This window comes from Rhinoderma darwinii, chromosome 2, assembly GCF_050947455.1.
Source record: "Rhinoderma darwinii isolate aRhiDar2 chromosome 2, aRhiDar2.hap1, whole genome shotgun sequence".
NCBI classification, from domain to species: Eukaryota; Metazoa; Chordata; class Amphibia; order Anura; family Rhinodermatidae; genus Rhinoderma; species Rhinoderma darwinii.
Window position 1 is genome coordinate 196,311,488 of NC_134688.1, and position 16,061 is coordinate 196,327,548.

At 43.3% G+C, this 16,061-nt stretch overlaps 1 protein-coding gene across 3 annotated transcripts in view; it reads right to left on the minus strand.

The window, feature by feature from the left end:
* Positions 1-14,930, minus strand: part of TBC1D8 (TBC1 domain family member 8) — a 78,425-nt gene extending 63,495 nt beyond the window's left edge. The window contains exons 1-2 of one of the 3 annotated variants that reach the window (XM_075852689.1): positions 14,849-14,930; positions 14,273-14,481 (exon numbers count right to left, since the gene is read on the minus strand). In XM_075852689.1, the coding sequence (XP_075708804.1) occupies positions 14,273-14,399 (127 nt within the window). In that variant the 5' untranslated portion in view covers positions 14,400-14,481; positions 14,849-14,930. Of the gene's footprint in view, positions 1-14,272; positions 14,482-14,579; positions 14,748-14,778 lie in introns of those variants that run through there. The other 2 variants (XM_075852688.1, XM_075852690.1) reach the window with 2 other exon arrangements.
* Between the last annotated feature and the right edge of the window lie 1,131 nt (positions 14,931-16,061).

Sequence of the window (16,061 nt, forward strand, 5' to 3'; positions counted from 1 at the left end):
TTTCCGTCATACAACAGATCCTGAGCTTCTGGTATTTTCATTGTTCTGCTCCTATGAAGGTGCAGAACATTGGAACGCAGATGTGAACGAGCCCTAACATATACTTTTTTCATGTTTTCTCAAGTAAAAGGAAAACTGAATGTGCCATATGCTTTGGGATACCTTTGTAGGCTTAAAGAGGTTTTCAATAAAAATGTATCTTTATATGCAGTTAATAATGTAATATACTGTTTATCTGTGCTAGTTATGAAAATAAGCCTCATCTACTGAACTCACAATCCTTTTGGCTGGAGAACACGGATTTTAAAGGTCATATCTGGGCATAAAAAAAATATTTATTTTTATTCCAGAAAGCATCACAAAAAAAAAAAAAACAGACCAATATATTCTGGAAGTGATATTGTATCTGTGCAAAGGCCACTTATTGTGTAACTAATATAACCACGGCAGCACGACGTCCTTGTGACTTTATGTCCATGAGGTTAAGGGCATATTTAAGTGCTTTGTCCATTGGCTTGGGTCTGTATGCGCATCCCCCCTCCTTACAGCCCATGGAATGCACACACGTGGTACAGGCCACAGCTGAGGACTGTTGCGGTTATATGATTTTGTCAATGAATGTATAGATTCATAGTCACAAAGACATGACACAAGCCTGGCCACCTGCTCCATTTATTTCCCAGCACTAAGTCTGCTCATGTTTCTTATAGGTATCAGCAGAATTAGGGGAAAGACTGCAGACTACTGTTTCTTCCTGTGTGCACTGGGAGGAAACTGTAGTCTGGGGGAACATCAGTCACGTGTTACTAAGGTAGCAGGTCTAATGATCTTAACAGCTATCAGTAGCTAGAACATATAGTGCCAAAATAAAATGTCAGATTGCCATTCTACTATTCATACACGGAGACTTACATATTTAACGCTAAACTGGACATCTGCTTTAAGAATAGCTTATTTCTGCCATCGGATGTGAGACAACATACAGGACCTAGATACAGGAGAATGGAAAACAACCAGGTAAGCAGTCCTTCATGCCGAGATTTAGATAATAGAGCATTACTAGAAGGCAAATGAAGGTTCCGTGTACTCAGCACAATATAAAGGGTACTGCAGTCATAATGAAGAGGCGGAATGGAAAACACGGCCTGAAGTAATATCTGGATTTATAACAAAGCAATATATAAGTCACCAATGTATGAACAGTTCATTCTGGGAATGATTTTTCGCTGCAAGTCAGTAAAGTCAATTCAGTATAAAACCTCTATAATAGACAGTAATCCGAGGCTGCCGCACGCCCCTCTAGCGTAACAAATTATGTCACCTTCATCAACCGCCATCAAAATGACTTATAGCAAAAGGTAAAAGGATACTACTAGTGATTCTTAGAAAGCCGAACTGAAGCAGCCGAAGATACTACAATTCAGCAAAGAGCTTGTTTGGTAACAACATTAGAAAGATTGACTTTCAATGGGGCTATTTTTGCAATTTTAAATAGCAGGGCAAAAAAGGTCTCGGTAATACACCCCATGATGAAGTTCACATGGAGGTTTTTGTCAGGAAAAAAAATCTGCATCAAAATTCCTTCTTGTCCCTTATTTCTGCCACATATTTAGCATTTTTGCCTTTTTTTTTTTTGGCTTTTTTAAATAAATCAAATGCAAAAACTGTGACAAACGCTTTAAACAAGTGCCACTTTTTTTTCTGCCTCCCATTACTTTCAATGGAGGTTCTGAGGGTAAAACTGCTCCAAGAAAAGGCATGCCGCTTTTTTTTTTCTCCCCACGAGCGGTCAAAAATTACTTGGGAAGGAAAAACGCCTCTGCCTCCCACTAAAATTAACAGTGCTTTTTTGGTGCTGATTCCAACATGGTTTCCGCATCAAAGTCAGGGCCCAAAAACTCTGTGTGAACTGGACCAAAGAATCCATTCAGATGTTGTGGTTAAAACCGCATTGAAAAACCACACACGAAAACCGTTTTTCAATACAACTTTTCTCTGCAAAACCATTAAAAAAACAATGCACCAAATCGCGATAAAAACACATGCTGTTTTCGGATGCGATTTTTAACAGTACCTTAACATCTGAATGAACCTAAAAGGGGTTTCCTGATTTTAAACAGATGAACAATAATCCATGTAGAATAAAAAGTTCTGCAGCTTTCTAATATATTTTCTGTTCTCATATTAAAGGGGTTGTCCGGTTTCAGCAAATTAATGTTTTGTTGTATAATAAAAAGTTAACATTTTTTCCAATACTATTTCTGTATTAATTCCTGATGGTTTTCAAGATCTCTGCTTGTTGTTGGAACATTCATTGTTTACTTACGTTGTTGGTCATGTGATACACACGCAGCTAAGACTCTGATTAGCATACTGTAACGAGACGTTCAGCTGTGTGTATATCACATGACCATGGACAGAATTGTATCCACTGGAAGTAAATAATGAATGTTCCTACTGAGTAACAACAAGCCGAGATCTTAAAATTTCCGAGGAATTAATACAGAAAGTGTATTAGAAAATTGTATAACTATTCATTATACAAAAAAATAACATTAATTTGCTGAAACAGAGCAACTCCTTTAAGCATGTAAAGACTTAGGGATTATGAATCAGTGGTATGTATGTACCTCCAGACCCTCCACCTTCTATTAAAGAGTCTGTCTCATGAAGACAACCCCTGTCCATATGCCCTATTAGACCATATGGAGGTAATTAGGGCATATTGGAGGTCATGAGCCAGAATGGAGAGCCGCTGTGCAATAGCAGATCCCATTCTGGCAGACTTGAGACGTTTATGTATTACATGGACAGCCATTCATCTAAATAGCTACCATGTAATATTGCATCTCAACTGCAGTAGAAATGTATGGTCGGACAAGGCTTCCCCTGGCAAAATCAGTTAATTGCAGAGGGTGCCAGGAGCAGGACCCACGGTGATCAGCCGATCGCTACAAAGGCTACACTCTGAAAAGAGTGGTCTTCAGAATTCCCAACCAAGCTTACATAAAACAGGAAAACATGTTCTTAAAGGAAAACATTTTTTTTTTATATCAGTTTTATGTTAGGGTTTTATTAAAAACGTTTATATTTATTTGTGTGTTTGTGTGTTACTTTTTTCTATTTTTACACTTTTTCTTCCCTATGGGGGCTGCCATTTTTTTTTCCATTTCTGTATGTGTCGATTAACGACACATAGGATATGTGCACACACACTAATTACGTCCGTAATTGACGGACGTATTTCGGCCGCAAGTACCGGACCGAACACAGTGCAGGGAGCCGGGCTCCTAGCATCATAGTTATATACGATGCTAGCAGTCCCTGCCTCGCTGCAGGACAACTGTCCCGTACTGTAATCATGTTTTCAGTACGGGACAGTAGTTCCACGGAGAGGCAGGGTCTTCTAGCATCGTACATAAGTATGATGCTAGGAGCCCGGCTCCCTGCACTGTGTTTGGTCCACTACTTGCGGCCGAAATACGTCCGTCAATTACGGACGTAATTAGTGTGTGTGCACATACCCATACAGACATGGAATACGGCAGCTCCAGTCCCATAGGGAATGCGAACGGGGCCCGTTCCATCCCCTATGGTGTACGCCGTGTGTGTGGGAACGGCGCATGCGCCGCTCCCACACAGTTCAATTTGAAATGCGCGCCGTCCGGCGCCATTTTCCTGTGGACCGGAAGTCGCGGCCGGACAGTAAAATTACTACTTCCGGTCGCGGCTTCCGGACTTGTGCACATGGAGCAGCGGCAGCAGACGGAGCGGATGGACCGAAGGGAGCGGCGGCGACTGGAGCAGGTAAGTTATTTCTATGTATGTTCGTGTTTCAGTGTGTGTGTTTACTACTGTATGTAAACCTTCTACACTGTGTGTTAGCTCAAAAAATGGCGACACAGTGTAGGAGGTTAGACCGTTCAAACCCCTCGTTTCTCCCGGCATTAGCCAGGATAAAAGGAGGGGGGGGGGATTCTGAGAGCTCACTAGAGCGAGGGATTTTTACCCAATTTTGCAGCATAAAGCAACGTGGTTGCTTTACCACATGCAATGCTGCAATTTTGGGAATTGCTCCATCTAGTGACCAGTGCTGGGAAATATTATAAATTGAATCCAATTTATAATATTTCCTGACTCGTGAAAAAAAATAAAATAAAATTAGAACAATGTTTAATCACCTATACACTAATTGTTTAACTAAAAAAAAAAAACATGTTTTGCTGGCAACACATTACCTTTAACAGGCCAAGAGCATACTTTCTTAGTAGCTGTAGATTTATTAATCCACATAATGACAATTGAATAAATAACAAATATGGAAACAGAGAATTACAAAACAGTGTTGTAAATAAATAATATTACAAGTCATAAAGCGTCAATAAAAATATAAAACAATAATAAAGCTGGCTACAAAATATATTGTGTAAATCACAGCCAAATGAGCAACTGTCTTGATCAAAATACAATGGAAAAGTTTCATAAAATAAGACAAAGCATAAAGTGAAAAAAAATTAATGAATTTCAAAAACACCACAGCAGTAGAGATTTTCCATATCCTGATCTTCCGATGAGAGAAACATAACAGGAACCAGACACTCCAGCCTGCAGAGTTCCTTGGCTTATTAACACTACATTTCTTTGGACATTAGTGAAGTTTAATGGACCCATTAGTTAGAAATAATATAATAATCATATAAACATTTATACACTATGAGAAGTTCAATATTCATCTGTTAAATAACTGGCATAAAACTCCCTACTCATCTTACCGGGCTCACTAGGCATTCGAAAAATAAAAGCGGTGTTCTGATCTCATTTGGCGCAACGGACAATACCACTATTTTTGTTTCCTCAGGTTTAAAGAAGTCGGCAGCCACATGTGTAAACTAACAGCCATGGGAAAGGGGAAAACGTGGAATGGACAGGAGAGGATGTCATCTTTCATAATGGCCCTGTACCAATGTAGACCAATACTGCTTCACGATTACTGTGTAGAGTCCTACAGGCTCTGTGCTCCATTCACTTCTATCTAATAATATGTTTTCTGGATTTTTACTGGACAATTAGCTCTAAATAACCACAGTAGAGCATAAAAGTTACATAAACCACTGGCTAACCAGGGGAGGTTAGAGCACATAGTGGCCTACGTTATTCTTCCCTAGGAGCATTGCTTCCATAGTATGGTATGCAATGAAGCATTCCAAGTTTTCAAACATAAAAACTTCTGTGTGCCCCTGTATGCAATCTGAGGGACAGTAGGCTCACAGCAGGCTCTGGGCGCTATGTTACAGATCCATACGGTCTTGTGCACGAGCCCTTAGTTAGCGGATTTCCCCGTGGCTGGGGTATAAGGCCTGTCCAGATTAAAGAGAATCGGGCACAAAGGATCACGCCATTTAAAAAAAGAAGTGTTGTTCCCTGTGATTTAGTAACTTCACCCATATTATATACAAACGATCGACATAAGCCTGTCATCACTTGCACAGATGCAGAAAGGTCATCGTAATAAGTCTATTGCCTAAAGTCTGGGTAAAACATTAGCCCAGCACTCTAGAGCTAGATCTCCAGACCCTAAAATGGAGTGTTTCTCTGTAACTAATAGACTGGATTCAAACGAGAAAGAAATGCTGCGCCATTTCCGTGCAGAAAATCCGCAGTGGGTTACAGTCCCAGCATGGTGCGGATTTTCAAAACTGTAGTACACTCATTCTGTTCTGGATGCTCACTGTGGATTTAAGTCTTTTCAATGTAGAAGGGGTGAAATTCGGCGCAAAATCCAACTATTATACATGCATATTTTGCTGCAGAAACTCCACAGAGAATCCTCAGCATTTCCACCCAGTGTGAATCCATCCATAATGTGACGTAAATATTTTGGCAAATTCTGCTATGATGGGGCAGTTAGTTGGGGAGCGATGCCCAGGCTTTCGTGGAACAGACCACTGTACACAGATAATTAGGGGGCTCTGATTAAATGGTATGAAGGTTATCACCCATGCATACAAATTCATACAATTCCACAGAGGATGCTGATGCTGCATAACAGTTGCTAACTCTGCCTTTTGGTGGAGGTGAATAGCGCAGGACCTACTGAAAAATGGCAGAGCCTGGCAGCACATTTGTGCCTCCAGCATTTTAACATTATCATCTATGCACTTATGTGCATCCATTCTAACCTTCTCTAGCGTATAGTATTTTAACAATGAGGTATTTCTGCATTCACAATAACTAACTAAAACAAATACATCAAGTATATTAGTATCAGTTCCATACTGAAAAGGTCCAATGTAGTAGATTATAAAGCTATTTACAGGACTGATTTTTATATAACAGCATTTCTATATGCAGCTTTCATTTTTATTGGATGCTATATTCTTCTGTAAAAATCAGTGCTGCCTAAAAATTTGGATCCATAAAAAAAATAATCCCTATTAAAAATGGGATTTTAATATATATATATATATATACACACACATACACACACTAGAATAAAATAATTCTTCCCAAATGTTAAATATGTTCTCCATGTATATTTGCTGTGCCTTTCATTGCACTTTTCACTTAAGAGGAATACCATGAATGCAGAACAGCTATGTTTAAAGGGTTAATACATAAAAGGTCAAAAACGTCAGTAATGGGACATTACTCTGAAATATAACATAGAAGAAGGATTGAGATTAAACTACACAGATGATTTCACACAGAAAGGCAATAATAGGCTAATGGACCACCACAAAGTACCTCCATTATACAGTCATTAAAGTCTATTGAACCATTAACAAGGTAATTCATGTCAGAACCATCACTAGATCAAAGACAATACAATCTATGGGGTAAAACACGAAGGGACGGAGACACGAGCTTTATATACAGCTCCCAAGAAGAACAGGGAGAAAAGACAGCAGTCCCTGCAATGTTTGGCAGTACACAACCAGTACGTAGGAACATGCCAGTATCAGAATGCTGAGGTTTCATATAAAAACAAAGAATGCAACTATCTATAAGTAACATTCCTGCACAGAGATGGACTATGAGCAGTGAATATACAAAGGAATGTCAAGTATGGCAAACAAAACCTGTAATAACCTATGAGGAAACCGTTCAGACATAGCAAAGGAGAACAGGCGAATCCCTACACTACACCCTAACATTTACAAACTAATGCATTAACCAAAAAACGTTGCAACAAAAAGTTTTACAAGGTTTATAAATGAATCCAATACCTTATTATTTGCTTGCTCCATTTACATTACTGGTGTGTTATGAAGTCAGGTGGAGGCCATAAAGGCATCTGCTCTAGTGGTGGCAATTGCCACAGACCATATTTCCCAGTGCAAACAGTGGACTGGTAAGAAAGGTATATAGAGAAATTATTTTTATATTTTACAGCAATTCATTAAACCCAGAAAACACCTTCACGTTCACCGTCTTACAAGCATTTTAGACACCGCCGCAATTTACTGTAGAAGAAAGGTTTTAACCGTAGCATGGCTTATCCATAGCGGTTTGGTAACCGTCTTCCCCTTACTTGAACAGGGAATCCGTTCAATATTTACATAGCAGAAGTGGTGCAATCCTGTTTTTGCTTTTTTGTCTTCATTTTCTAATTAACCTATTGTCACCCAACCAAACAATTCATGGAATGCAATACATGTAATGATCACATCCGTAATTGACGTCTACTGAAAAATGACTTATTTACAGCTTATCTGGGATCCAAACATATGGCATAATAACAAACAATACAATGGTATCACAATTATGACAAGCTCGCTCATGTCTGTTGTAACAAACATTGTACCCTCAGAAACAAAATATTTTCTCTCTTTGTTTTCTCACATAAGACCTTACAAAATATTGTACACAGCTTTGAAAGCCATATTATTGAAGGGTCACTAACGTTATGTCCTAGCAGTCCAGTATTTATGGGACTCTGGTCAGTAAAGGGACGTACACTAAAGGGGTTGTCCCACAAAACACCTGCTGTCCCTGGCAGCTCCATAGAAATGAATCAAGCGCTGGTCGGGCAGAGAAAAAAAAAAAAAAAAGTAAGACCAGGAAGTGCTTCCAGAGGAGAAAAACAGATGAGCCACGGAAACCACATTGACGAGACACGGACAGTCATATCCATGAAAAATGGCACGTTTTTTGCAGACTTAAATCGGACATGCTTGCGTGAATAAGGCCCACTGATTATTGTTACGTCTATGGCCACTTGGCTCGTATAGATTAGTTGTAAAGCTATACTACAGGCTGTAAGGTTGTATTCACACATCGCGTATTTGTTGCAGAATTTTGAGCCACGCCAGAAGTGGAGGAAGGAGAAGTATATGTTTTTCCTTTATATTTCCCTTTCCTTTTGAAACCACTTCCGGCTTCAGCCCCAAACTATGTAACAAATACGCAATGTATGAATCCAGCCTAATCGTCCTGCACCCGCTCCACATGCTGGCGACAGAGTCAAGTTATGGTGCAACTTTTCTAACGCCCAATGGTGCTGCTTTTTATGCGCTTACAGTACTCATTTAAAGTGGTATTCTGAGCATAACTATTGAGGCGTTTGATGGCTGGGACCTCCATTCTTCAGTAAAACCCATGGCCAGCGTCCCCTGCTGTACATATTGGAGCCAAACAGAAAAACCATTGAGTTGGCCAGATGGGCACTCTTCATTTTAGTCAATAGGAGATACAGAAACAGCAGCAAGACCATATTATAAATGTTTATGGAAATAATACCACTTTAAGGCCCTGTTCACACAAAGTTTGACACGTTTTTTGATGAAACCGCATCGGAAAACGCTCCAAAAAATTTCCGAAAATGCCGCCCATTGATTTCAATGGGAGGCGGAGGCGTTTCTCCCCGCGAGCGGTAAAAAACGCTCGTGGGAAAAAGAAGCGATATGCCCTATCTTCGGGCATTTATGCCTCTGACCTCCCATTGATATCAATGGATGCGAGGGAAAAACGCGGCAAACGGCTTGCAGGCAGATCAAAATCTGACTCAAAATTCCAAACTGAATTTTGAGGCAGAATTTTCTGCCTGCAAAAAACTCAGTGTGAACTCAGCTTAAGGCCTGATTCACACGAGCGTTGCGCATCTCTGACATGAAAAACTAGTAGTTTTTCACGTCCGAGGTGCATCCGTGCTCATCGCTGCAGGATGCGATGTCACGCATCCCCCATAGTTGAGAGTCTATGGAGGGATACGTGATGCGTGAAAAGAATGGACATGTCCTATTTTCGCACAGACCCTTCACACAGTCCGTTGAAACAACAGCGGTGTGAACGGCCACATTCAATTACATAGGTCCGTGGGACGGCCGCTGTTTCAACGCCCGTCCCACAGATGCTTAACACATCCATGTGAATCAGGCCTAAGGCTCTCGCCTCTGGTTGCTGGGAATTTGGACTCAATATGTATACAGCTGGTGTACTAGGTGTAGTGCTGGCATGTAATGTATACAGCGGTTGTACTAGGTGTAGTGCTGGTGTGTATTGTATACAGCTGGTGTACTAAGTGTAGTGCTGGTGTGTATTGTATACAGCTGGTGTACTAGGTGTAATGCTGGCGTGTACTCAGGGGCGTAGCTAAAGGCTCATGGGCCCAGGTGCAAACTTTGAGTTTGGGCCCCCCTACGCATCTTCTCTCTAACTTTCAGCTGCATTACTGGGTCTCTAAAGTAACCCCTCAAAACAAAAATATATACATCAGAGACGAATAAAACAACTTTTATAACACGGCAGGCTTACAGTGGCGCAGTTCTATGTATGATCGTATACCTAAATAATGAAGTCACCAAATAAAGGTCATATACCAGCTCTACACAGTGAAAAATTAATACACTACAGTTGTATCCCGATTTCCCTTTTCTACTCTATCCATGCCAGACCGGCATGACTTCTTCCAGCCACCACTTGTCTCTTCACACAAACTACAAATTATGCTGTTAGCCCCAATAGCCCTCTTAGTGCCCTCTCCACCTTAATAGTGGCCCCATTTGTGCCCCAAACTGTACTAGTGCCCCCTTTTGTTCCCTACAAAGTAATAGTGCCCCCACCACAAAATCAGAATGCCTTTTTTGTGCCCCACAGTAATACCCTCCTTTGTGCCTTATACAGCCACAATACCAACTTTTTTGCCCCCCACAGTATATTTGATCATTCTCTTATTGCTGGAGGCGATCGAGAGACCAGGGGTCCCAAACCCTCTGAGCCTCCTCACTGCACCCCTGCAGTAAAGAGGAGCTTGAATGGAGCGGCTGTTGAGCATACGCCCGCCGCACCATTCACGGTCTATGACAATGACGTAAATAGACTTTGAATGGAGCAATGTAGAGTGCATGCACGATCACTGCTCCATTCAATGTCCTGCTTACAGTGAGGAGGAATGGGGGGGTTTGGAGCCCCAGTTCTCATGATTGGTGGGTGTCCGAGCGAAAACAAAATGATCACTAAGGATAGGTGATAATTTATGATTCTGGCAAAAAAAAAAACTTTATAAACCTTTAGGAGCAGCCTCTTTATTTTTTATAGTTTCCTAATGGACACTGGCATAGCAGAGCTGTGTGCTTCACATTACAGCACAGCTCCAGACCTCCAGTAATGTGCAATCATGACCCACAGTAACCTCTAGCCCCCTTATCAGTGTCTTCCCGATAACTGGAGGCTGAGCTGTCCTGTGATGAATTATGACCCTCAGTAACCTCTTATCAGTGTCCTGTCTGCGCTGCTCTCACTGCTGAATCCTCCCGTTCTGTCCTCTATTTGCAGGATGGAAAGAACAGAGAGAGAGACAGCAAAGATCAAACAGTATAGGGAAATACCACTAAAGAGAGACAATGTAATTACAAGTGATGCCTGTCCAGAACTCACATAGATGTGGGGGAACGAGCAGGGATGAGACATGAGCTTTTTCCTTACACAGCGTGCGGCAGTGTGTGTATCTAGGCTCCTCCTCCCCTGTCTCCTTCAATCCAGTGCCTCAGAGCACAAGAAGGGAGGGGGAGTACCCACGCTGATACACACAAGCTACTGCTCATGCGCTGTGTAAAGATCGATTTTTATCTAAGAAGCAATGATACGGACACTAAGTGTGGCGAGGGGGGCCCGTGGGCCCCTCAGGCTTAGGGGCCCGGTCGCAACTGCGACCGCTGCGACCCCTATAGCTACGCCACTGCGTGTACTGTATACAGATGGTGTACTAGGTGTAGTGCTGGTGTGTATTGTATACAGCTGGTGTACTAGGTGTAGGGCTGGCGTGTATTGTATACAATGGTGTACTAGGTGTAGGGCTGGCGTGTATTGTATACAGCTGGTGTACTAGGTGTAGTGCTGGCATGTATTGTATACACCTGGTGTACTAGGTGTAGTGCTGGCGTGTATTGTATACAGCTGGTGTACTAGGTGTAGGGCTGGCGTGTATTGTATACAGATGATGTACTAGGTGTAGTGCTGGTGTGTATTGTATACAGCTGGTGTACTAGGTGTAGGGCTGGCGTGTATTGTATACAGATGGTGTACTAGGTTTAGTGCTGGCATGTATTGTATACAGCTGGTGTACTAGGTGTAGGGCTGGCGTGTATTGTATACAGCTGGTGTACTAAGTGTAGTGCTGGCATGTAATGTATACAGCTGGTGTACTAGCTGTAGGGCTGGCATGTATTGTATACAGCTGGTGTACTAGGTGTAGTGCTGGCATGTAATGTATACAGCTGGTGTACTAGGTGTAGTGCTGGCATGTAATGTATACAGCTGGTGTACTAGGTGTAGGGCTGGCGTGTAATGTATACAGCTGGTGTACTAGGTGTAGGGCTGGCGTGTATTGTATACAGCTGGTGTACTAGGTGTAGTGCTGGCATGTATTATATACAGCTGGTGTACTAGGTGTAGGGCTGGCATGTAATGTATACAGCTGGTGTACTAGGTGTAGGGCTGGCGTGTATTGTATACAGATGATGTACTAGGTGTAGTGCAGGCATGTAATGTATACAGCTGGTGTACTAGGTGTAGTGCTGGCGTGTATTATATACAGCTGGTGTACTAGGTGTAGTGCTGGCGTGTATTGTATACAGCTGGTGTACTAGGTGTAGTGCTGGTGTGTATTGTATACAGCTGGTGTACTAGCTGTAGGGCTGGCGTGTATTGTATACAGCTGGTGTACTAGGTGTAGTGCTGGCATGTAATGTATACAGCTGGTGTACTAGGTGTAGTGCTGGCATTTAATGTATACAGCTGGTGTACTAGGTGTAGGGCTGGCGTGTAATGTATACAGCTGGTGTACTAGGTGTAGGGCTGGCGTGTATTGTATACAGCTGGTGTACTAGGTGTAGTGCTGGCATGTATTGTATACAGCTGGTGTACTAGGTGTAGTGCTGGCATGTAATGTATACAGCTGGTGTACTAGGTGTAGGGCTGGCGTGTATTGTATACAGATGATGTACTAGGTGTAGTGCAGGCATGTAATGTATACAGCTGGTGTACTAGGTGTAGTGCTGGCGTGTATTATATACAGCTGGTGTACTAGGTGTAGTGCTGGCGTGTATTGTATACAGCTGGTGTACTAGGTGTAGTGCTGGCGTGTATTGTATACAGATGGTGTACTAGGTGTAGGGCTGGCGTGTATTGTATACAGCTGGTGTACTAGGTGTAGTGCTGGCATGTATTGTATACAGATGGTGTACTAGGTGTAGCGCTCATATTGTGTACACAGCAGTTGTACTAGGTGTAGCGCTCATATAGTGTACACAGCAGTTGTACTAGGTGTAGCGCTCATATAGTGTACACAGCAGTTGTACTAGGTGTAGCGCTTATAGTGTACACAGCAGTTGTACCAGGTGTAGGGCTCATATAGTGTACACAGCAGTTGTACCAGGTGTAGCGCTCATATAGTGTACACAGCAGTTGTACCAGGTGTAGCGCTCATATAGTGTACACAGCAGTTGTACCAGGTGTAGCGCTCATATAGTGTACACAGCAGTTGTACCAGGTGTAGCGCTCATATAGTGTACACAGCAGTTGTACCAGGTGTAGCGCTCATATAGTGTACACAGCAGTTGTACCAGGTGTAGCGCTCATATAGTGTACACAGCAGTTGTACCAGGTGTAGCGCTCATATAGTGTACACAGCAGTTGTACCAGGTGTAGCGCTCATATAGTGTACACAGCAGTTGTACCAGGTGTAGCGCTCATATAGTGTACACAGCAGTTGTACCAGGTGTAGCGCTCATATAGTGTACACAGCAGTTGTACCAGGTGTAGCGCTCATATAGTGTACACAGCAGTTGTACCAGGTGTAGCGCTCATATAGTGTACACAGCAGTTGTACCAGGTGTAGCGCTCATATAGTGTACACAGCAGTTGTACCAGGTGTAGCGCTCATATAGTGTACACAGCAGTTGTACCAGGTGTAGCGCTCATATAGTGTACACAGCAGTTGTACCAGGTGTAGCGCTCATATAGTGTACACAGCAGTTGTACCAGGTGTAGCGCTCATATAGTGTACACAGCAGTTGTACCAGGTGTAGCGCTCATATAGTGTACACAGCAGTTGTACCAGGTGTAGCGCTCATATAGTGTACACAGCAGTTGTACCAGGTGTAGCGCTCATATAGTGTACACAGCAGTTGTACCAGGTGTAGCGCTCATATAGTGTACACAGCAGTTGTACCAGGTGTAGCGCTCATATAGTGTACACAGCAGTTGTACCAGGTGTAGCGCTCATATAGTGTACACAGCAGTTGTACCAGGTGTAGCGCTCATATAGTGTACACAGCAGTTGTACCAGGTGTAGCGCTCATATAGTGTACACAGCAGTTGTACCAGGTGTAGCGCTCATATAGTGTACACAGCAGTTGTACCAGGTGTAGCGCTCATATAGTGTACACAGCAGTTGTACCAGGTGTAGCGCTCATATAGTGTACACAGCAGTTGTACCAGGTGTAGCGCTCATATAGTGTACACAGCAGTTGTACCAGGTGTAGCGCTCATATAGTGTACACAGCAGTTGTACCAGGTGTAGCGCTCATATAGTGTACACAGCAGTTGTACCAGGTGTAGGGCTCATATAGTGTACACAGCAGTTGTACTAGGTGTAGGGCTCGTATAGTGTACACAGCAGTTGTACCAGGTGTAGCGCTCATATAGTGTACACAGCAGTTGTACTAGGTGTAGGGCTCATATAGTGTACACAGCAGTTGTACTATGTGTACTACTTTTATATGTGTATTGTATACAGCTGTATGGGCCTGTGTATACTCTGCGCTGTACTCACCGGTGAACTTGGCCGCTCCGTCTCCATGTCCGCGGCGTCGCTGTAGAATGAAGTACTGGTTGGACTTGTGAGTGACCCATAGCCGCAGCGCGTTCTTCAGCAGAACCTCCTCAGGCTTCAGCCACATCTTGCCTGTCTGTGCAGCTGCTACTCCCGCCTCATGTCCTGCTGCCCGGTGCTCCACAGCAGCGCTCGGCGGTAACCCTGCACTGGTGGGATAGAGAGATCTATGAGCGTACAGCCTCTACTGACCAACCTACAGCGGCCATGTCCCGCTGGAGCCCCCGGCGTTTCCCCCCGCACCCACTTCTGTATCAGCGGCACCCATCTACAATCAGCGTTTCTTCCTCCCCTAACCGCTCATCACTGGTGTCCATACAGCCTGAGAGATCCATCAGCTCCTGTCACACACTGAAACAGTCATGTACGCAGTCCCGTCTGTAAGATCACTGCATCCCCTGGGGACGTAACTCCCATCATCCGGAGTACCCCAACAATGGCTGTACCTGTCCCCGCAGCTCCAGTGACTGACATGCACAGTGCCTGTCCGGATCTGTGTTGTTGTTCCTCGCTTACCCGACACATACAGTTCCGGCATCCAGAGAGGAAGTTCATCCCCAGCCAGCCCTATAGGGATCTTTCCTAGTATTCTCCACGGCCTCACAGCAGTACTGTCGCTGCACTGTCACACTTTCCACTCACAGCGCGGTGAGGGAGATCTCATCCTTCTGCTTTGCCCGCTAGCCCAGGGCTTATTTCCCATGATTTATTACAATAAATAAGGCCTTATTTACACAAACGTGTATTACGTCCGTGATACGCGTGTGAAAATCACGAACACACGGAGCTGTTAAGTGCCTTTCGCTCGCGCAAAATGCCGCGATTTTTGTGGGCGCAAAACGCACACGCTCGTGTAAATCCGCCCTTAGTGAATGGGGCCGTTCATGCAGTCTGTGATTTTCACACAGCATATGTCCGCTGCATAAAACTAACGACATGTCCTATACTTGGCCGTTTTTCGCGCATCACGCACCCAATGGGTGCGTGAAAACCGCGCAGGCACACAGAAGCACTTCGTGTGATTCGCGCAACAGTAGATAAAGAAATGAAGGAAAAAATAAAAACATTTATTTTTTCAAAACTTCAAAACCGCGTATCATAAGCATGGCATATGCGTGAAAATCACGCAGCCACGCAGCACATACTGATGACACACGCAACTACAACGCGTAAAAAACGCAGACGTTCATTTGAATAAGGCCTAACAATTTGCGTCCGCGTACTATACATAATTGCGGACAGCATAGGGCACGTTGTATGCTATGGGCCAATGCACACTAAAGTGGTTTCCACGGTCTGTTCATTGCCCGGATCCTGGACCGCAAAAAAAATTTCATTTTACAGGCCACATTGGCGGTCCGGGCTCATTAAACGCAATGCACTCGTGTGTGTGCATGTAATCACGGACCATGCGCACAGCTATGGTCCTGTGCATAGGGCCTAATTATACTTGCTTTTCTGCCTAATGGGGGTCACAAATAAGGAAGCCCCCTCTATCACCCCAGATCCAAGTTAGACAATCCCTCTGTCCTGTTTTTTAAATATTTTTACTACAATGTACTGGCATATATCTATATTCCAGAACATTAGCGGAGTACTGATAGTACACAGGCAGTTGTTAGGAAATACCTCACGGTGCCCTAAAAACAGGAAATATACTCAGACAGGCCTGAGGTACTTCAATGGACCTTGGGCTATCTACCTGTACAAAGTATGGGCCTCGATGGGA